General features: G+C 37.7%; 2 protein-coding genes across 2 annotated transcripts in view; both read left to right on the top strand.

Moving 5' to 3' along the window:
* The window catches only part of LOC122754400 (myosin-2), a 29801-nt gene extending 23482 nt beyond the window's left edge, over positions 1-6319 (top strand). The window contains exons 30-40 of the mRNA XM_044002794.1: positions 27-223; positions 1121-1304; positions 1391-1556; positions 1654-1778; positions 1934-2242; positions 2342-2545; positions 3791-3916; positions 4005-4175; positions 4264-4368; positions 4690-4785; positions 6030-6319. Coding sequence (XP_043858729.1) covers positions 27-223; positions 1121-1304; positions 1391-1556; positions 1654-1778; positions 1934-2242; positions 2342-2545; positions 3791-3916; positions 4005-4175; positions 4264-4368; positions 4690-4785; positions 6030-6182 — 1836 coding nt within the window. The 3' untranslated portion in view covers positions 6183-6319. The remainder of the gene's footprint in view (positions 1-26; positions 224-1120; positions 1305-1390; positions 1557-1653; positions 1779-1933; positions 2243-2341; positions 2546-3790; positions 3917-4004; positions 4176-4263; positions 4369-4689; positions 4786-6029) is intronic.
* A 2814-nt stretch (positions 6320-9133) lies between these two features.
* LOC122754401 (myosin-1) overlaps positions 9134-23079 on the top strand; it is a 38402-nt gene continuing 24456 nt past the window's right edge. The window contains exons 1-13 of the mRNA XM_044002795.1: positions 9134-9213; positions 9475-9521; positions 11651-11888; positions 11974-12117; positions 12246-12402; positions 15013-15040; positions 16942-17050; positions 17137-17229; positions 17366-17429; positions 17621-17719; positions 17809-17912; positions 17986-18124; positions 22522-22640. Coding sequence (XP_043858730.1) covers positions 11685-11888; positions 11974-12117; positions 12246-12402; positions 15013-15040; positions 16942-17050; positions 17137-17229; positions 17366-17429; positions 17621-17719; positions 17809-17912; positions 17986-18124; positions 22522-22640 — 1260 coding nt within the window. The 5' untranslated portion in view covers positions 9134-9213; positions 9475-9521; positions 11651-11684. The remainder of the gene's footprint in view (positions 9214-9474; positions 9522-11650; positions 11889-11973; positions 12118-12245; positions 12403-15012; positions 15041-16941; positions 17051-17136; positions 17230-17365; positions 17430-17620; positions 17720-17808; positions 17913-17985; positions 18125-22521; positions 22641-23079) is intronic.

Raw genomic sequence — 23079 nt, 5'->3', positions numbered from 1 at the left:
TAACTCAGATATCTTGATGCCCACAGGCCAAAAATGCACTAGCCCATGCCCTTCAATCATCCCGCCATGACTGTGACTTATTAAGGGAGCAATATGAAGAGGAACAAGAATCTAAGGCTGAGCTACAGAGGGCACTGTCCAAGGCCAATAGTGAGGTTGCCCAATGGAGAACCAAATATGAGACAGATGCCATTCAGCGCACAGAAGAACTGGAAGAGGCCAAGTATGTACGGGGATCTTATTGAGTAAAGGAAAACTATACATATTAAATGGGGGAGAAATAACTAAATTCTGGATAGATTCTAGATGGATTCTAAAAGACCTATAGCAATTGCATATTTTAAGTAGAGCTGAATGAATATTGATACCTAAATAAAATACTGCCTTGTAGGTCCAACATTGGGACATATAAGAGGTTGCCCATAAAGTGATCCCTTTGGCATATGGCATCTATCCATCTATCCATCTATCTATCTACCTATCTATCTCTCTATCTCTCTATCTCTCTATCTTTCTATCTATCATCTATTTATCATCTATCTATCTATTATCCACCCATCTATCTATCAATTTATCATCTATGTATATATGTATATATACATGTCCTTATATACATATGTCACACATCATGGACTCCTTTCAAAGGCATGTGTGTATATATTTGGCAGAGGTGAGGGTGGGTTTCTATTAAACTGCCTTAATGGTCTCCTGTGGCAACAATATTGTTTTGGTTGTTTGAGATTTGTAATTCACTGGTGTGGGAACTCTAAATATGGAAAATTTCTCCACTGATACAGATCAGCAGCTTTCCTATAATATATAATCTTATAGTTACCAGGAGTAAGGAGAAGCTAAGTGATTTGCTCAGTTTTCAGAGACAGAGTTTGAATCCATGTTTTCCTACTTAAAGACTGGAAATTTGTCCATATTGACACACAACATCTCTAAGTATATATGCATGTACATAAAGATGTTTGTGTGTGTATATAAATATATATATTCACCTTATACCAAATTCTACTTTCATTCTATAATGACCAGTTCTAAAAACATGCTTCCTCTTGATAATTATTATTCTTATTTAAATTATTCATTTCCTGAAACATCTATAATCCTTCAGGAAGAAACTGGCCCAGCGTCTACAGGATGCTGAGGAACATGTAGAAGCTGTAAATGCCAAATGTGCTTCCCTTGAAAAGACCAAGCAGCGGCTTCAGAATGAAGTGGAGGACCTCATGCTTGACGTGGAAAGGACAAATGCAGCCTGTGCAGCCCTGGATAAAAAGCAAAGGAATTTTGATAAGGTATCTTATGCTATAGTTTATTTTTTATGCCTTTAATTTCTCTTCATTACTCTATTTGCAGTAGACTGACTGTGTTTGTTCTTTAGATCTTGGCAGAATGGAAACAGAAATATGAGGAAACTCACGCTGAATTGGAAGCTTCCCAGAAAGAGTCTCGCTCCCTCAGCACAGAGCTGTTCAAGATGAAGAATGCCTATGAGGAATCCTTGGACCACCTTGAAACCCTCAAGAGAGAAAACAAGAACTTGCAGCGTGAGTACCCTTCACTTGCTCTATTAACAGTGACTTGGCAGACACTTCCATTTTTCCACCTCTCTCACCTAATCTTTCCCTACCCATCCACCCATAGAGGAGATTTCTGACCTGACTGAGCAGATTGCAGAGGGAGGAAAACGTATCCATGAGCTGGAGAAAATAAAGAAACAAATTGAGCAAGAAAAAAGTGAACTTCAGGCTGCTTTGGAAGAAGCTGAGGTACATACAGCATTGTAGACTAATACATTGAGAAAGGAGTTAGGCTTGACTCTGGGTTAGTAATAAACCTGAAGGAAAGCTCTTCAGGATCTCCAGTTACTAGGGCACAATGTTCTTCCATTCTGTTTCTCACTTAATTGTTGGCTTTCATTAAGGCATCTCTTGAACATGAAGAAGGGAAAATCCTGCGCATCCAACTTGAGTTGAATCAAGTTAAGTCTGAAATTGACAGGAAAATTGCTGAGAAAGATGAAGAAATTGATCAGCTGAAGAGAAACCACATTCGTGTTGTGGAGTCCATGCAGAGCACACTGGATGCTGAGATCAGAAGCAGGAATGATGCTATCAGGATCAAGAAGAAGATGGAGGGAGATCTGAATGAAATGGAAATCCAGCTGAATCATGCCAACAGGATGGCTGCAGAGGCCCTCAGGAACTACAGAAACACCCAAGGAATACTTAAGGTAAATGGAGCCAAGCATTTAGCTCTCCCTGAATGGCTCATTTTAGCTGAGCCCTGACTGAGAACATGCTGTATAATGGTCTTTGTTGGCTGTCCCCAGGACACCCAGATCCACCTGGATGATGCCCTCCGAGGCCAGGAGGACCTGAAAGAGCAGCTGGCAATGGTGGAGCGCAGAGCCAACCTACTGCAGGCTGAGATTGAAGAGCTGAGGGCAACTCTGGAGCAGACTGAGAGGAGCAGGAAGATAGCAGAACAAGAGCTTCTGGATGCCAGCGAGCGTGTACAGCTCCTACACACCCAGGTAAGCACAATTGCAACACAGTGTGTATTGGAGAATGGAAAAAAGGAAAAGTTCAAATCAGATTCTGCATTAAGCTTATCTTGCTACTTGTCAAAAACTCTATTAAGGAACTTCTATAGGGCAATAAAGTTTTAAAAATATTTAGCATTATAATAATAATGGTAGCAAGTGTTTTTATGCACATTGAACATTTTATCTTACATAATTTCTACAACAACCCTGTGAAGTGTGTGTTATTTTCCCCATTTTATTTATGAGGAAACTAAGGCTGATAAAGGCTATTGGCAGCAGTTTAAATGACTTACCATATCACATATTAGTAATTATCTGAGTCAGGATTCACACTCAGTTCCTCCCTGAATACAAGTCTAATGTTGTATTTATGGCACCATCTAGCTACATTATTACTACACAATATCCATATACATGAAGACTATCTCCACTTGGTTATCCTTCAAGTATCTAAACTGTAGCTTGTTTAAAACCAGATTTACTCTCTTCTTCCATCTGTTCTTTTTGACATCCCCATTTTTATATTAATGTTGCCCCCATCTTTCCTGTCACTTTGGCTCAACATCTTGGTGTTATCTTTCCTCTGTTTCACACCTGTCAGAGTCTCATCCATCCTTCAAAGCCTACTTCAAATCCACCTAAAGTCTTTCCTGTTTTCCTTTAATTAAATTGATCCCTTCTTCCTCTCTACCCTTTTAGCATTTTTTACATTTGTCATGAAACTTACACCATTCAGCTTTGTCTTATGCTCTATTAGAATATAAATTCCATGATGAAAATGTCTATCTTCTATTCATCTTTTCCATACCACACAGTGGCCTAGTATAAGTATAATATAAGGCAGCCACACCATAAATATTTATTGAATTGAATTGAATCCCCACTAGGAATGTCACCTTTAATGTTTAAGAATTTATTATATAAACAATAATGGGCTTTATAATTATTTTAGGCATATATTCTCTGAGAGGCAGCATGGCACAGTGGATAGATGGTTAGCCTTGGAGTCAAGAAGATCTAACTTTGAAATTCTCAGTACCTCCACACACACCCCCTAACACTCTAAATTACAGCTGATTTGCATGGATTACAGGGAGTTTCCTCTTGAATTCTTCTCACTGATGAAATCATAGGTCCAGATCTTCTCCTTCTACTCTTTCCCAAAGATTATCATCTCCTGTAGTTATCTGGGAAAGAAGGAAAACTGCTATTTGGTTTTTATTTTTTACCCAGAACACCAGTTTGATCAACACCAAGAAGAAGCTGGAAACAGACATTGCCCAAATCCAGGGTGAGATGGAAGACATGGTTCAGGAAGCCCGGAATGCAGAAGAGAAGGCCAAGAAGGCCATCACTGATGTGAGCAGAAAACACATTGATTTCCCTCCTTGATATATTTGTATGACTACTTGACATTTACAGTTGTCTTGGTTTTCTTGCTCACCAGGCAGCCATGATGGCTGAGGAGCTGAAGAAGGAGCAGGACACCAGTGCCCACTTGGAGCGAATGAAGAAGAACATGGAGCAGACCGTGAAGGATTTGCAGCACCGCCTGGATGAGGCTGAGCAGCTGGCCCTGAAAGGAGGAAAGAAGCAGATCCAGAAACTGGAGGCCAGAGTACGTATCCTAAATCTTTGCTTTGTTGTCTTGTCCTGTTTAGTGGCTGTAGCAAAGATCGTAAAACAAACCTAATGTTTTATGGCAGGTTCGTGAGCTTGAAGGAGAAGTTGAAAGTGAACAGAAACGCAATGTTGACACTGTGAAGAGTCTACGTAAACATGAGAGGAGAGTGAAGGAGCTCACTTACCAGGTAAGAGGAACAGTCTTTCCAGGGTAATCACCTAGAAAAATAAATAAAAAGCAAGGTATGGTAAACAGGGGACTTGGAGTTAAGATTTAAATTCAGATTTTTCCTCTGTCACTTAGTACCCATGTGACCTTATATGACTAATTCTCTGGCCATTATTTTCCTCTTTGGTTAAATGAGGGATTAGCCTGGATGTTTCTAAGATTTCTTCCAGCCCTACATTCGTGATCCCTTTTAGTATCTGGATCAAGTTAATGTTGCTATCAGCAAAGGGTTAGCAGTCATTTATCTTTAATTTGTCTCTACCTATCTACAATATTCCAGACTGAAGAAGATCGTAAGAACGTCCTCAGACTTCAGGACTTAGTGGATAAACTCCAGGCGAAAGTGAAATCTTACAAGAGACAAGCTGAAGAGGCTGTAAGTATCTCTACTATGTTATGGAAATGCTTGTTTTATTTCATAAATTAAAAAGAAAATAGATAATTTATCAGGGCTTGAAATCCTAATAAAAAAATCATAAGGTTTATACCATTGATGGTATCCTGTGTATGTGCCCCTATAACTCTGAGTACTCACATGCCAGTTTTAAAAATCCTTCAGAATGCTGCCATCTTTAAAAATAAAATAATATCCAATAATTTCTTTCTGTTTCTCCAATATTCCCACCTAAGGTACAAAGTAAATGAAGCTTCTTTCTTCCAGGAAAAGACTGGGTGATCTTTGTTTCATGTTAAAAGATTTTGGGCAACAGCAATAAATCTGAGGTCAGAGGACTTGGGTTCAAACTTTGTCTCTGATTCTAACTACTTGTGTAACCTTGGGCAAATCATTTAATCTCCCCAGGCCTTTATCTCCTCATCTATAAAAATGAAGGGGACAAACTAGATGGCTTCTGACACTCCTTCCAGCTTTAGTTCTATCATGCTATAATATACCTGATGGTACTAAAATTTTCCATTGACTTGTAAGTATTTATGCCTTGTGAAGTGGCAGAAAATAGTCACTTTTGTCTAGTTGTAGAAAAGTGACAGTAAGTTACCACCTGAAAGTTTCATAGTGTGAAGAGCTTAGATAAGATTCATTTTCTCTAAGTTTCTTGGGTAAGTTATTTTCTGTCATGTTTTGCTCATAAAAGTAGGTGTACAAATATTTATGAAAAATAAAACTTCACATTACAAAAATTAATCTTAAAGGTAAGAAAACATCTTCATTATTGGTCAACTCACTTTTTTTTTGGTGAGGCAATTGGGGTTAAGTGACTTGCCCAGGGTCACACAGCCAGTAAGTGTTAAGTGTCTGAGGCCGGTTTTGAACTCAGGTACTCCTGACTCCAGGGCCAGTGCTCTATCCACTGCGCCACCTAGCTGCCCCCAAAATTTAATTAATTAATTAATTTCTTTTTGGTGGGGCAATGAGGGTTAAGTGACTTGCCCAGGGTCACACAGCTAGTAAGTGTCAAGTGTCGGAGGCCGGATTTGAACTCAAGTCCTCCTGACTCCAGGGCCAGTGCTTTATCCACTGTGCCACCTAGCTGCCCCTGTCAACTCACTTTTAAAGTTTCCAGTAAATTATTTTAAAGGATCAAAAAATATTAGGGTATTTCCCACCTAGGACCAGAAACACATGTCCTTTGTTACTGACAAATCCCTTCCTTTCATCAGGAGGAACAGTCCAACACAAACCTCTCCAAATTCCGCAAGATCCAGCATGAGCTGGAGGAGGCCGAGGAGCGGGCCGACATTGCTGAGTCTCAGGTCAACAAACTGCGGGTAAAGAGCAGGGAGGTTCACACGAAGATCGTGAGTGAAGAGTAGTCATGGCCTGGTGCTTCAAGGTGGCCGAAGAAATACACATAATGTGAAGTTCCTGGTCACTTTACCCTGTAATTATTGTCAATGATGCCTTTCATGTTAAGGAAATAAAAATTGTAGGATGTTTTGCAAAGAAAATATCCTAGACTGGACATTAATTTTTTAAAATTATTTGTCCTGAAATAGTGTAAAACATGTGTTCTATCATAACAACATTAAGCAGTCAATTTGCTGTTGAGTAGGAAATACACTATCCATTTTAGTGCCATTGTTAATATAACAAGATAGTAAGGGCAAAATTTAAGAGAATGTAAAGTATGCCTGACTGACCTCAAACCTTAATTGGAATTTGTTTTACTTCTCTTCATCTTTTTTTCACATAATTCAGTTTAGCTGATAAACGGAACTGGGGCTTCCCATCCATCATGGATGCCCAGAACTCCAAATCTATACATAGTCTGGCTGTATTTAAGTGCACACAGAGGTTGATCTATATCCATTCTTCACAATGATTCTCTCTTCTCTTGATAACTTTCATTAAGTACGCAAATCCAAGGCATTCTCATTTGGATAATAAACAGTTTTGTCATAATTAAACATTAGCTGCATGGCCACCATGGTTGCCTAGATCCTACTACCCAGCTTCATTAGAATATGTAGGATCTGTCTGCTTCCAGAGGTTAGAATTAAGCAGTGAGGGAAACTAATGAATGTCAACCTCAACTATAAACTCAAAAAACCAGTAGTATGAAAGTACTCATTCAACCTGGATATAGATTAATCAGTGATGTTTTTAGAAGAAAGAAGATTTTAAACTGTATTCAATAGAGCTACAGGTCTAGGGAGTTGAAGGAGTGAGCTAACTTCAACTTTTCCACGTCCATATATAAAAGGAAAGAGGAATTTGGGTTTAGTTGGCACCATTTAAGATAAAGATAAACTTATAATAGACTACTGAACCAGACAACAAAATACCTATTTCTAAACTTGCAAGTGGTATAGGGGGTGGGAAATGGAAAGTCATGTTGTGCCGAAGTTGGTGGTGCTGTTATTAATTCACTATGTGACCTTGGGCAAGTCACTTTTACTCTATGTAGTTGGACTAGAATAGTATCTACATTCTATTACTAACATTCTATGGCTTACATTTGCAACCAGTGTTTCCAGGCATCTAATTTCAGATGTCATCAGGATGTATAACCTATGAAGAATAGGTCTGATTATATTTCCCAGGACTTTATTTCTCATGAGACTGTGTGTCTGTATACAGGGTGATTATGTCATGAAGCATCAACTTTCATTTGTATGTAGAGACTTTACAAAAGGAGGGGGAGCTATGATCATGTTAGTACCTTGTATAGAAGGGAGTACAGCAGCAGTGCAGCCAAACTAATGGTTATTGAGATAAAATAAGGAGAGTTGTAAGAGTATTTCCATCTTTGGAAGAAATGGAAGAAAACAGCAGATGTTAGTGGAGAGATCCAGATGCTGCATCAACTCCATATCCTCCCCCTGACCAACCTTCATTCCAGCTACTATAGCTATGTAAGCAGCAAGGTAGCACAGTGGTAAAACATTGGACCTGAGTTCAAATCTTACCTCAGACACTTCCTAACTGTGAAACCTGATAAGTCACTTAATCTCAGCTTTCTCATTTGTAAATTAGTGATAACAACATCTACTTTTCTGGGCTTTTTGTGAGGATAAAATTGGATAATATTTATAAAGCACTTTACAAACCTTAAAGCACTATATAAATGCTAGCTATTATGTATACACACAATGCTCTTTCCCATACCTGAGCATGAGACTTAGAAAAGATCCTTTCTCCTTTGATAGGTGTTTCAGTCCTGATTAAATGATTTACTTTAAGATGCATGTTTTTTGTGTAGACTGTTAGCTTGATACAAAGTGAGTTTAGATGATCTTGGAGGTTTCCAGAAAAGTCAAATGAGGTACATTTATTATTCCATATTCAACCAAGAGCTATGCACTGTATTAAGTAATTAAATGGGTGCTCTATTCTAATCAAGTTAAGCAGACGTGGTCCCTACTTTAGACAGACAACACTAACATGAGCAGTCATAATGAATATATAAACAATACAACAAACATTTTAAAAATTAAATGCAGATATCAATTACATATAAAAATAAATAACCAATAAATTTAACCACAGTAGTAATAAGATGGAGAAAGCATATTATTTGATGTAGGGAGAAGGGAGGGAGGGTCATGGATATTGCACACTTCAACAAAGAAATATAGAAGTAAATTCTAACTCAGGGCTTATACAAGTCATATTTTTCAAGCTACTTGGTTGATGAAAAGCAAACAGCAATTGGTGATCTTACTGGGAGAGCACTGCAAGCATCGAAGACAACTCTAAAGAAAGACTGCAAATGGGAATGAAATGATTATACAATAGGGTTAGGCAACTTTGTCTAAAAAGAATCAGGGACAGGCTTAGGGGTAGGAGATGAAAGAAATGAGGTCTATATTAACTAATTTTTTTTCTGAAACTTCTATGAATCTTATAAATAAGCAAAATAATTTTTATAAAGTCTATGCCTTCAAGGGAAAATTATATATTTTACCAGTAAAGAATACAAGCTTTCCCCTCAAATATATTTGCAATTATTTAGAAAGTTTTGGTCTGAAAAAGAGAACACAGTGAGTTGAGAACAGTAGGCAACAAAATCCAGAGAGCTTAATCCTTGACCAAGTTCTCTGTTAGACAACACCTACATTATAACAACATACTCTCAGATCACTTTCAGATTGCTCCCTTCCCAAATTATTTATAGGAGATTGATTCACATACTTACTCAATATGGGATATAATATTTCTAATTATATCCAAACATCTTTAATATGAATGAGAATTATGCTAGGAGACTAGATTGCCAAAAAAAGTTTTGCCAACAATGTTTTGACTTAAGAAAGAGGAGGAGGTTACATATTTTCCATATTTGATCCTATAAAAGTGCCTTGTGAAATGAGAATGACTTGTCCTTCCACATCAAGCTTCAAGGTAAGTGTGTCTGAGGGAGGATAGCTCTGTGTCTGCAAGGGATGGGAATCAGGGGAGGCATGTCTGGCTGTCCACTTGCATGCCACTCATCCTTGTTCCTGCTCCTTCTGGCAGTCCTTTCACCACAATATCAACTTGATCTGTAGGGATTTTAATTAGGCATTTTAATGTTCCCAGTCATTTTCAAAGGTTCTCATTTGAAAGTTAGGCAATTGCTGGAGCCCGAATAAGTCATTCAAAAAGAACTTCTTTCTCTCACAGTTCTGTTCCCCTTGAAGCTTGCATCTTCTTCAACTGTGAAACAAAAGGTAAGATCCTATTTCTATTTCCTGGGTTCAGAGAGGTTGGCTTTTTTTTTTTTTGAGGTTGGCTTTTTAATGTGTTTTATTATGCCCCTTCTACACATGTGGAAACTAGGAGTGGGATCCCCTACAGTGGAATGTAAAGGGGGTAACTTGTTCATAGTAAATGCATTTTCTTCTGCATCCTTTAGTGCCTGATGCTGCTGCATCTAAACACACGGATTTTTATTATGAATATGTACTAGTTATAACTTGAAAAGGCAACTATTGCCTCTGGCAAAGTTTCTCATCCAACCCCAAATTTTTCCCCATGAGCAAACATTTTCTTAGATCTTTAGATAGCATGCATTTTTGTTCCTATCATGAAGGCAACACTTGATACAATATTCTCTTGAGGTTCAAATTACAATGAGCAGGAAACTGCTGTATTCCGGAATGCTGTTCTTTACTTGTAGAGGAAATGTTCGTATAACTGGCATTTTATATAGTTTTGGTCAAAAGTGCATTATGTCAAAATATATAATTTGAACTTAAATTTCTAGAGATAAAGTCTAGCAGATGAGCACACAATGCCGAATTATCTCCAGCAATCTTGCAAAATATAAATTAAACCTATTTATTCTCTGCCACTAAAATGTAGCTAAACATATTTGTTAAGTTTAAGTAGGTGACAAACCATTTTAATCTTATTATCATCCTCACAGTAATCTGTTTAGCATCAATGAGATGACATTATCAAGTCCTTAAGAAAATTACTCTGGAGAAATAATTGCAATATTACTTTTCTATTATTACCAAATCTATAGTGATGTTTAAAAAAAAAAGAATTGATGAATGGTACTCAAAGTTGAAAGGGAGAGGAGTCTTTTTAAGAAAATGGGCATACTGGAAGCAATAGCAGGATAGTGAATCCTGGAACAAAGTATTGTAATAATTCTTTAAGTAACTAGTATAAAGGACATCGAAAGAAGAGGCAGTGGAGTTCAGTAGAAAGGATGCTGTTCTTGGAGTCAAAGCTTGAGGTACCAGCCTGGATTTCCATACTTGCTGGCTATCTTACTAGTCATTTAAGATTTTCTGAACCTATTTCCACACCTGTAACATGGGAGTAATAACACATTCAACAACAACAACAATAATAACAATAACCACCACCTCTCTGAGTCCTACTTTCTTTCTTTGCCTTCCCAAATTTTCCTAGAAAGCTTTGTCTGGATCTTTTCCTTACTCATATTACATTCTACCTTAGACCTTAGCATATAGATTTAGACCTAGATGGAACCATGTAGTCCAGTATATATTTATAAAAATGCCGAATAAACCCATATATCCATGTGTACATGTATATTTACATATATATTCTAAACATATCACTTCATGAGGTTATTGTGAGGCAAATGCTTTAAAAAGTATAATGTGCTACATAAAAGTGAGCTATCCAAACATGAGAAAACTACTTAATAAAGTTTTCTAAACAATGGAAAAAACATAGTAATCTTTCTGTAAACATTATACCCTTTCACAAACAATTATTTTAATGAAAGAGCTTTCATTTGTTACAAAATAACTGCTATTTTTATTTTTTTTAATTTTCAATTCACAAAATATATATTGAGAGTATAGTAGGTACCCAGCACTATGCTGTGATCTATGGAAGATAGAAAAAAAGAAAAGAAAGAAAATGGAAAGCATAGCCCCTGCCCTCAAGGAACTTACAGTCTACCTGAGAACACAAGCAAACTTGAAAAAGCTAGAGAAAGAGAACTTAGAGAAATATCTTGTTTTTTTTTTTTTCAATATAAGTTCCTGAAAAAGCAGCTGCTCCCATGCTGGGGCACCCCATGCAACCACAGTTATGAAGTGATGCTGTGACAAATGAGGCAGGGAAGGCAGTTTAAAAATGTCACAGTAGGTGAGCCAAAATTCACTGTCTCATTCCAAAGGCATGACTGGTTTCTGACCCCATATGCAAATGGCACCTGGGATTAGCATTTCATCTGAAACAAAACCAGGGGATTGCACATGAACAACATTATGATTAGAGATAAATTGGTAAAGAGAATAAAGTCCAAATCCTGAATTTTCACTGTTTTCACTGTTGTCTTTTTTTTTTTTTTTTACCCCCCCTCTCAAAGTCCTCTTTTGTGGAATCACAAATCATCCGCAACCATGAGTTCGGATTCTGAAATGGCCATCTTTGGGGAGGCTGCTCCTTTCCTCCGGAAGTCTGAAAAGGAAAGGATCGAGGCCCAGAACAAGCCTTTTGATGCTAAGTCATCTGTCTTTGTGGCGGATCCTAAAGAGTCATTTGTAAAGGCTGTGGTTCAGAGCCGAGAATCTGGAAAGGTGACGGCAAAGACGGAAGGAGGAGCGGTGAGTGAGCTCTCTGTAAGGTTATCCGACCTGTTTTGTATTTGTTTCATTTATTTCATACTTATGTTTCTATTTTCCCTAACAGACCGTGACTGTCAAAGATGATCAGGTGTATCCCATGAACCCTCCCAAATATGACAAGATCGAGGACATGGCTATGATGACTCACCTGCACGAGCCTGCTGTCCTGTATAACCTCAAAGAGCGTTATGCAGCCTGGATGATCTATGTGAGTAAATTTTCGAGTTACTTTTCATTTATATCCTTGGGGGGGGGGGGAAATCATTTTGTTTAGTTACTTAATTGGTCGTTTGTTATGTGTTTCTAATCCCCTCCTTTTTTTTTTTTTTCATGAAGACCTATTCAGGGCTCTTCTGTGTCACTGTCAATCCCTACAAGTGGCTACCAGTGTATAATGCAGAAGTGGTGGCTGCCTACAGGGGCAAAAAGCGTCAGGAGGCACCTCCCCACATCTTCTCCATCTCTGACAATGCCTATCAGTTCATGTTAACTGGTGAGTGATTCAGGTCTCTGTAATACTGGTTATGGCATCAATTACCACATAGTAGATATTTGAGGCTTTTATTTCTTATTCGTAGTGTCTCTAAAATTGTCTCTGCAAAGAAATTTAAACAATGGATTCGGAGTAAGAAGAAACCCATACTATTAGAGTAGAATCAGTTTTATTTAAGCCAAATCTCTTGAGAGTCTGTCACTTATTTGTCATCAATTTTCAGAAATTTAAGAGTTCTTAAAGGGTGCTACATGCTATATTACATGAATTTTCAAAAGGGCATAATCTTTTCATTGCTTTCCAATAGTGGTGATGCATAGTACTAATCCATCCTTTACCTCTCATTTGCTCTTCTTTTTGACCCAAAGACTTTTGTGAAATGATTGACCAGGGCCTGGGTTATATAGTCTGTAGCTAGGGAATAGAATTTCCTCCCACTTCCTCTGGGAAGCTAATTGGTCTATGTGGAAATAAAATTCCCAATCTTAGTCTCATGAATTAGCGCCACATTTTGCTGAGCACCAGCAACTAAGCTAACTAGCTCAAACACGTCTTAGTTATCTTATCACCTAATTAGTCAAGGACATGTAGTAGAAAGAGCCCTAGATTTTCAGTCAGAGTCCGGGATTCCAATTTCCATTCTGCCATTCATCACACAGTTCTACCTGCATGATCTTGGGAGAATAATTTCTTTTCTCTAGGTTTTACTTTCTACATCCATAAAATATAGAGGTTAAATAAGATTATCTCTAAGGACTTTTTTCTTTTAGCTCTGATGCCTAGGGTCTTCCTAATATTCTTAACTGTCCATATTAACTGGGGAGTGGAGAAGAATGTGTAATTTAAGCTTGCAAGTGACAACTAGGGAACAATTCTGATGATCTCATATGTAATTACACACAATTAAACTGAAGTGAACTAGTTTGTGTATGTGTGTGTGTAAGGAGATAACTGTTTTATACTTTTTTCACCATAAACACACGAGCGTGTGTAGATTTGTGAGAGGGTAGAAGTAAAATTAATTACATCATAGGCTTCCATCTATTAAAAGAAAAAGATAATTTAAACTCTCTCCAAGAGCCTGAAATATTCATATTGATGAGAGCAGATTAATACTTTCAATTAAATTCATAGAATGATAGAATCAAAGAATTTTTGAGTTGGAAGGGAAACTCAGTAACCATCTGGTCCAACCCATATACCCCAAAGAATCATTACTATAACATGCCTATCAAATCTTTGAGGCAATTCCTTCTACTTTTGGACAGTTCTAATTATCAGGAAGGTTTCTCTGATATCAGTTTTAAATTTCTCTTTTTTTTTTGTACTTCCTTTTGTTGTTTGGTCTGATTCTTTGTGACCCCATTTGGGGTTTTCTTGGCAAAGATTCTGGAGTGGTTTACTATTTTCTTCTCCAGCTCATTTTACAGATGAGGAAACTGAGGCAAACAGGCTGAAGTGACTTATCCAGGGTCACACTGCTAGGAAGTAAGTGTCTGAGGCTGGTTTTGAACTTAGATCTTCCTGACTCTGGGCCTAGCACTCTCTCTGCTGGGCCACCAAGCTTCCCCTTTTGTACTTCCATTGCACCTTAAATATGTGACTGGGAAGTTTGTATTTTTGAGGAAGGAAGAGATATGGTTAAATACATGACTGGTAGATTATTTTCACATGTACATGGTGAGGCAACAAGAGTAAGATCAAGAAGTCTAATTAAAAAGAAGGCTAGAGGGCAGCTAGGTGGCACAGTGGATAAAACACTGGCCTTGGATTCAGGAGGACCTGAGTTCAAATCCGGCCTCAGACACTTGACACTTACTAGCCATGTGACCCTGGGCAAATCACTTAACCCTCATTGCCCTGAAAAAAAGGTTACCTCAGAATCTCTGATAGAAAAAGAATTAGGGTATGAAATAGAACTAGGGTCAGAAACAGAACCATGCTTAAGGAGCTCCTGCAGCTTCCTATCACATCTAGGTCTAAATACAAGCTGCTTTATTCTGCTCTTTATGACTCAACCCTTTCCTCCCCTGTTTGTCTTCATAGACTGTGCTCTAGCAACTCTAGCCCATTTGCTATTCCTAAAACAACACCCCCATCTCTTCTCTGCAGCTGTCTTGCTTGCTTAGAAGGTTCTAATTTCCTAACTCCTACCCCTTAGTTCCCCTGACTTCCTTCAAGACTCATCTCAAATCTCACCTACCCCAGGAGGCCTTCCTTTGGTTCATCATGCTCCTCCACCTAAGCTTCTAATACTGTCTTCTCTCAGAGTGCCTTCTATCTACTCTGTTTAGATCTTGTATATACCAAGCTACCAAGAAACATAAGCTTCCTGAGTAAGGGGCTGTGTTTTTGCCTTTCTTTGTAGTTCCAACACTTAGTGGTGTCTGGCATATAGCCAGTGCTTAATAGATGCTTGTTGACTAACTACTACAATAGTCCAGGAGAATAACTCAAAGGTATGAGTGTTTTCAAATTTAGATATTCAGATGCTAACACTGAGATCCAATACACCACTTAATTGGCAGTCAAAAATCTCTGTTTGCCAGCCTCTTAGTATATGTGGGTTATGCACTTACTAAATGTCTCTCACTTTCTTGTATCTTTCAGATAGGGAGAATCAGTCTATCTTAATCACGTAAGTATTTTAACACCAATGAGGCATTTCAGCAATTATGAAAATGAGATAGAAGAGAAGTAGCAAATTTCTCCAGTTGTTTAAGCAAAGCAGAGGCAGAATCAGAACAGGTCTACACAGCAATTTTTGTTTTCATCGAAGTTGTAGACTTTATCTGAATGTAAAATTGTGGTCAGAGGGCAGAGAGAGAGAGAGAGAGAATTTCACATGCTGACACAGAACATAGTCAATAACCCGGAGAACTCCCAGCCTAATGTCTTGGCCCATTGGCTGCTAAGAACAAGGGGAGAAGCTGAGTTTGATCTGAAATAATAATAACAACAACTTGCATTTATATAGCACTTAACTGTCTACTAAATACTTTCCTCACAAAAGCCTGGTAAGGTAGGTAGTTCAAATATTAAGAGCTGCATTTTACTGAGGCTGAACAATTAATGGTCATGCTGCCATCACCAAAGCTAGGATTTGAAACCAGAGCTCCTAAGTTCTAAGTCCTTAGACCATGAGTCTTCTCCTAAAGGCACAGGCATAAAAAGAGACTGTGAGTACTAGAAGGACAGAAGTTTTAAGTCACATGAAACCTGTGTTTTTGTTTTTGTTTTAGCCTGTCTATTCCAGAGAGGGGACTCTCTTACCTCTCACAGCACTTACTAGTGACTAGAAGGCATCACATTTTTTAAGCATTCCCAGATCAATGTACAATACAGAAAACTTCTTGCTGCTTTCTGAACACATAGATATATGAAAATACCATCAAAGACAGTAAGGAAAGTTATTATCAGGCTCTACTCAAGGTATCCTCATCCCTCTATTTCATCCCTAGATTCTAAGCTTCATGGGAACAAGAAATGTCTTGTTTAAATCTTCCTATCTCTCAGCACCTAGAACAGTGCTGTGGACAGAGGTGCCCAAGTTTTGAAAAATTGTTAAAGTGGCTTAATTTCCTCTCTCAGAAAAAGTTCCCAGTGCATAGCACAATGCCTCCAGAGCTTAGCCCTTAGTAGATACTTTTAAAATGCTAGTTGACTGAATTATTGACCAGAATTTAGCTTTATATTTAACTTTAATATTCTGGTTTCTTTTTCAACAATAATTTATTGAATGGTATATATATTATAGAAGCTTGTGAAAAATGGGATGGAGAAAGGTAGAGAAGAGAAAATAAAGGAAATAAAAGGCATGGTGGCCTCTGCTCTTTGGAAGCTTATAGGCTTGTTAGAAAGATAAGAATATATATATATATATGTATATAAACTAACAATTTTTTAACAATGTAAAGCAGTATATGAACTAGGTCTAAAATGACAGCAAGGTAGCACGGTGGATAGAGATTTGGAGGCAGGAAGATCGGAGTTCAAATACTGCTTCAGACACTTTACCTGGGCAAGTTACCTCATCTTTGTATGCCTCTGATTTTTTCAGTAAAATGGGGATAATTATATTTGCTTCCTAGGGTTGTTGTGAGGATAAAACAAGACAATGCTTGTTAAGCACTTTGCACTCCCTTAAGTGCTACATAAATGCTAGCTATTTTTATTATGAGTGGCACAGATAAATTCTATGGGAATTTTGTGAAAGGAGAGAATATGACATACTTAAGGACCATAAGCAGGGTAAGTGACACATATCTCATACATCTCTCTTTCCCTCCTTGGCCAAAACCACCACTAGTTCCACATTTTCTACTTCCAATAAGCATGAAGCTGGAAGAATGTCAGGTGCTCAGGCAGCAAGTCCTGGGGAAAGTAGGATCATAGGTTTAGAGTTGGAATCCAACGTTTCTGGTTTTGTCCACTAGTAGGAAGATGAATAAAATGTTGGTTCTAGTATAGGGTGACTCTATTGTTTCTCTCACTGAAGTTCTTGAAGGCCTTATATTTACCATGATTCCTATTTGGCAGTGGAGAATCTGGTGCTGGAAAGACTGTCAACACCAAGCGTGTCATTCAGTACTTTGCAACAATTGCAGTGACTGGAGAGAAGAAGAAGGAAGAATCTGGAAAGATGAAAGTGAGTCCATCACCAGAGTTAGAATGAACCCTCTTCTTTTGGTGTATGTACAAAGTCCCCTAATATAATAATTTGTTCCTATATAGGGGACGCTAGAAGATCAAATCATTAGTGCCAATCCACTGCTAGAGGCTTTTGGCAATGCCAAGACCGTGAGGAATGACAACTCTTCTCGATTTGTAAGTTTTTTGGTCCCTTATAAATTACTATAGATCTAGCTTTGGTATTTATTACCACTGGCATAGATAAACAATTTGATAAATACATTTGTTTGCCTTCCGTGTTTTCATGGCTATATATTTTTTTCATTTCAAGGGTAAATTTATTAGGATCCATTTTGGTACTACTGGGAAACTGGCTTCAGCTGACATTGAAACATGTAAGTAATTAGAATGAATAAAAGTATATTTTAACAACTGTGCACTAGGTTAGGTGAATTTCAGCCAATGACAACTGTTTGCTTGAATTCCCTGACAGATTCTACTGCTTTAAATAATGAAATTTGCAAATTTGTGTGATCTGAACTTCTTTATTAATTTCTGATTTTGTTAATTACACTTTCTCTTTCAGATCTGCTTGAGAAGTCTAGGGTTACCTTCCAGCTAAAGGCTGAAAGAAGCTACCACATATTTTATCAGATCATGTCAAACAAGAAACCAGAACTGATTGGTAATTAATAAGGGAGAAAGAGAAGGTTTTTTTAACAACATTTTAATGTTTTCCAGTGTTTTAAGACAAAGATTCTTCCTTTCCTACAGAGATGCTACTGATCACCACCAACCCATATGACTATGCTTTTGTCAGTCAAGGGGAGATCACCGTTCCTAGCATCGATGACCAAGAAGAGCTAATCGCTACTGATGTGAGTAAATGACATGGAGCAAAATGAACTAATTTTCTAGTATATGGTCTTCACAGAATTCAATGTCTTGCAGAGTGCTGTTGATATCCTGGGCTTCTCTGCTGATGAAAAAGTATCCATTTACAAGCTGACGGGGGCTGTCATGCATTATGGAAACATGAAATTCAAGCAAAAGCAACGAGAGGAGCAAGCTGAGCCAGATGGCACTGAAGGTAATAACTAAATCCTCATCTACTTTTTTTTGGTAAGGCAATTGGGGTTAAGTGACTTGCCCAGGCTCACACAGCTAGTAAGTGTCAAGTATCTGAGGCCAGATTTGAACTCAGGTCCTCTTGAATCCAGGGCCAGTGCTCTATCCACTGTGCCCCTTAGCTGTCCCTTCATCTACTTTTAAGTGACTGTAAATATAATTTTAAAAAAGAATATTATCGTTAACTTATGTTACCCTTGAGATTGTACACTTAAAATTTCCCCTAGGGCAAAGAAAGACATAATCAAAAAACACTAATTATCTAGTCTATGGAGAACTCTATGATGGAAACTGGTAGATAATAGAAAATATAATACATGGTATCTAATCCCAAGGAGTTTTCAATCTAGTTAGAGAGACAGAATAAACATAGATAAAAACATAGGTTCAAAGTAATGTGCTTAATTAGTGATACTACCAACTACTAGAAAAGCTCAGAGGGTTAAAGACATCATGGAGGATGTCAAACTTCCAGCCTTAAAATTGGTGTTTAATAATTTAAAATTCAAGTATTTAAGAATTATTGATGAATTTGTTATCCCCCAGATGACATGAACTCAAAAGGTACATCATATTATATTAGAAAGAGCAGTGAATTTGGAACCTGGATTCAAATCTTGGCTCTGCCCTTACTCCTTGTGTGACCTTGAACATGTCTTCATCTATAAAATAAGGAGTTTAGAGTAGATGTTCTTTTTTTTCTTGGAGGCAATCAAGGTTAAGTGACTTGCCCAGGGTCACAGAGCTAGTAAGCATCTGAGGCCAGATTTGAACTCATCCTCCTGACTCCAAGACTAATGTTCTATCCACTGTGCCACCTAGCTTCTTCAGACTAAAGGTTCTTTAAGATTTCTTCCAACTCTAAAATCCTGTGATTCCCATGAAAATCCATCTGTGCAAGTATATTTGAATTAGTGACAAAATTGGTCAGTTTTTGAAAGGCTCTATTTAAACCATTGCAGGCCTTGTTATGATGTTTTAAAAGACCAATACTTCAATGACTCAGGTAATCTAAAACTGCATTGGTATGAGTGCTCCCTCATATCACACAGATCTAATAATAATTAACTATTATTTTTTGGCTGGACTTGCCAAGGGTATATGTGTGGGACTTGAACCAAGATCTTTTTGACTCTGATACCAGCTATCTACCATGTGAAACAACCTCCCAGTATTAACAATAACAAAAAATTAAATAGTACTTCAATAATTACATAACTCTTTATATTATCTCATTTGACTTAGTAGATATTCATAAAGTCAATAAGCTTTTATTAAGGACCTACTATGTGCCAAGCACTCTAATAAACACTGGGGAAAAAAAGAAAAGTAAAAACAGTTCCTGGGGGCAGCTAGGTGGCACAATGGTAAAGTCCTGGATTCAGGAAGACCTGAGTTCAAATCAGACCTCAGTTACCTGACACTTACTAGCTGTGTGACCCTGGGCAAGTCACTTAACCCTCATTGCCCTGCCAAAAAACAAAACAAACAAAAAAACTTAAACAAACAAAAAAACCAGTTCCTGCCCTGAAGGAGCTTACAATTTAATGGGGGAGATAATTATGTACAAGAGAGATATAAAGGATAAATTGGAAAGAAACTTAGAGCAAAGGCACTAGCATAAGGGGACCAGGAAATACTTCTTCCAGAAAGTAAGATTTTCACTGGGACTTGAAGGAAGCCAGGGAAGCCAGGGAAGATTAGGAGTAAGAATTTCAGGCTTGGGGAACAGCCAGTGAAAATGTAGAGCTGGAAAATAGAATGTCTTGTGCCATGAAATACAAGGGGGGCAGAGTCACTGGATCATGGCGTACATGGAGGAGAGTAAGGCATAGGAATACTGGAATGGTACAAGGGGACTACTCTATGAAGGACTTTAAAAGGAAGCACTTATGATTATAAATATTGAATAAATTGTAGTATATGATTTTGATGGAATAGTACTCTGCTATAAGAAATGATGATCTTGATACTCTTTGAAAAGTATGGATAGATACATGAAATAATGAAGAGCAAAAGGAGCAGAATGAAGAGAATATTACATCCAATAACAACAACATTGTTTCAAGAATGACTTTGAGTGATTAAGTCATTTTGACTATTATAAATACCCAAATTAACTACAAAGGACCTATGAAGGAAGACATTATCTTCATTCAGAGAAAGAATTGATAAATAGAAGTATATATAGAATGGTTTAACATCTATTTGTGTGTTACGGTAGCCATCTCTGGGGCAGGGGGGATGGGTAGGGAAGGGAAGAAAAAAAGAAACTTTATTATATATTTAAAAGGAATAGCAAGTTGTTCAGAATAAATTCATGTACAATCACCTTTTTTCTATTCTATTATGTTATGTAAATGCTTGTTTTATTTCTTAAGTTCAGAATAAAATTAAACAATTTAAAAGAAAATAGAGGGATTTATATTTGACCCTAGAGTTAATAAGGATTTAAGCAAATAGGTTAGTGACATGGTCAGACCTGGACTTTAGGAAGGTCACTTTAGCAGCTGAATGGAGAATGGACTGGAGTGAGAAGAGACTTAAAGAAGAGAGACCAACTAGAAGTCTATTATAATAATCCAGGCATGGGTGGTGGCAATGTCAGAGGAGAGAAGGTGGCATCTATGAGAGATGTTACAAAGGTAGAATCCAAGGTACTTAGCAATGAATTGTATAAGGAGAATGAAAGAGAATAAGAAGTCAAGGATGATACAAAAGCCTAGATGACAGAGAGAATGGCAGTGTTCTAAACAGTAAAAGGGAAGTTAGGAAGAAAGGAGGGTTTGGGGAAAAATATAGAGCTCAGTCTTGGATATGTTGAGTCTACACAAGAATTCTACAGAACATCCAGTTCAAGATATTCAATAGGCAGTTGGAAATGCAAGGCTGGAGGTCAGAAGAGAGATAAGTTAGATAACTAGTTCTTTGTATCATATACATAGAGATGATAATTGAGTCTAAGGATGTTGATAAGATTACCAAGAAAAATAGTTGGGAGGGAAATGAAAAGAGATCCCAGGACACAGCCTTGGGGGATACCCATTCCTAACAAGGGTAACCTGGATGAAAAAAAGGGATACCAAGAAGAAATGGTCAAACAGGTAGGAAAAGAACCAGGAGAGAGCAGTATCATGAAAACTTAGAGAGAAGTGAATATCAAGAGGTAAAATATGACTGGGTATTGAAGGCTACAGAAAGGTTAAGAAGGAGGAGGATTTATAAAAAGCCATGATATTTGGCAATTTAGAGATCACTGGAAAGTTTGCCCAATGAGTTCAGAAACCAGAATACAGAGAATTAATAAAAGAGTGAGAATAAAGGAAGTGGAGGCTCAAATCATAAATGATTTTCTAAAGTTTAGCCACAAAATATATACGATGATACCTGGTAGGGACTGATTGATCACATGAGGGTTTTTGAGGATGGGCAAACATGGGCACATGCATAGGCAGCTGGGAAGCAGCTAATAGAAAAAGATTGAAGATTAGTGAGAGTAGAGGCAATCTCCTAGATGTAGAGAGTTTCCTTTAGTAAAAAGAAGATAGTGGAGAAGGAAAAGATAGTGGCAAAAGACATTTGGATAATATGAGATTAGGAGGAGGGGTAAAGAGGATGCTCTCAGTGAATTTTTTTCAGCGAATTATGATACAAGAGTCTAAACTGAGATGGTTGGGGGAGGGGAGCTACAAGAAGCTTGAAGAGCAATGAACAAGTTCAGGAAAGTGATTGTGGTGAGTGGTTAGTGAGTCATTTAGAAAGATGTTAAAGTGTTGCCTTGCTGCAATGAGGGACTAGTTGAGATTATGTAAAAAAGTAATGTGACAGATCCAGTCAGCACAGTTTAATGTTTTTCTCCAGCCATGTTCAGAAACATGCGAATAGGAGCAAAAGCAGCACAGTGTAGAAGTAATCTAAGCCTTGGGTTTTGGCAGGGCAAATTGGTGGTCAGATAAGGAAGTAAAAACTGAGGAGAAAAGGATAGTGTGTAGAGTTGAAATGGTTCACCAACTGGTCAAAATGGGGAAGGAGGGAAGAGTATAAGCATTGCAGGAGAGATGGACTGAGAGGTGGAGACATTGGAGGTGGTTGTGGTATGAACAAAGAAGTTAGTTATGCTGGTTTTCAAATAAAAGATATGAAACTTTATATATATGTATCCATATATAATACAATACATGCAATATACCATATACCTTGTATTTGAAGTTTGGTCAGACCCACCAGATCTTGGCATACATAGACTTTGATAGTCATAGTTATACTGTGATAAGGATTTAGAGGTCTAAAAAGTTTGTTTTAATAAATGAGTTTCTTTGGCATGTCATATTTCTCATTACTGTCTTTTTTCACCCACAGTGGCTGACAAGGCTGCCTATCTCCAAAATCTAAATTCTGCTGACCTCCTCAAAGCTCTATGCTATCCCAGAGTGAAGGTCGGCAATGAATATGTCACCAAAGGCCAAACTGTGCAGCAGGTAAAATAGTTTCTTATCTAGAGATATGTTATCAATCAGTTAATACATACTTATTAATCCCCTACTATATATCAGGCAGGGAAGTGGATAGAGTGCCTGGCCTAGAGTCAGGCACCACCTCACTACCTCAGTGAAATTCCTCCTCAGTGAAAATCTTGCCTCAGAAACATACTAGCTGTGTCACCCTGGGAAAATTGCTTAACCCTGTTTGCCTAAGTTTCAGTAAAATGATCTGGAGAAGGAAATGGCAAACCAGTCTAGTACCTTTGCCAAGAAAACCCCAAATGGGGTCACAAAGAGTTGGACGTGACTGAAAAATGACTGAACAACTGCAAATATATCAGACACTTTACTAGGTGCTGAAAAGGATGAAAATGAGAACTTATAAACTATTGTTAGAGATAATGTGCACATATATTGAGAGATAAAAAATAAATCT

The sequence above is a fragment of the Dromiciops gliroides genome, chromosome 4 (assembly GCF_019393635.1).
Source record: "Dromiciops gliroides isolate mDroGli1 chromosome 4, mDroGli1.pri, whole genome shotgun sequence".
NCBI lineage: Eukaryota > Metazoa > Chordata > Mammalia > Microbiotheria > Microbiotheriidae > Dromiciops > Dromiciops gliroides.
The sequence above is the reverse complement of the archived record's forward strand: the minus strand, read 5'-3'. Positions and strand labels throughout refer to the sequence as shown.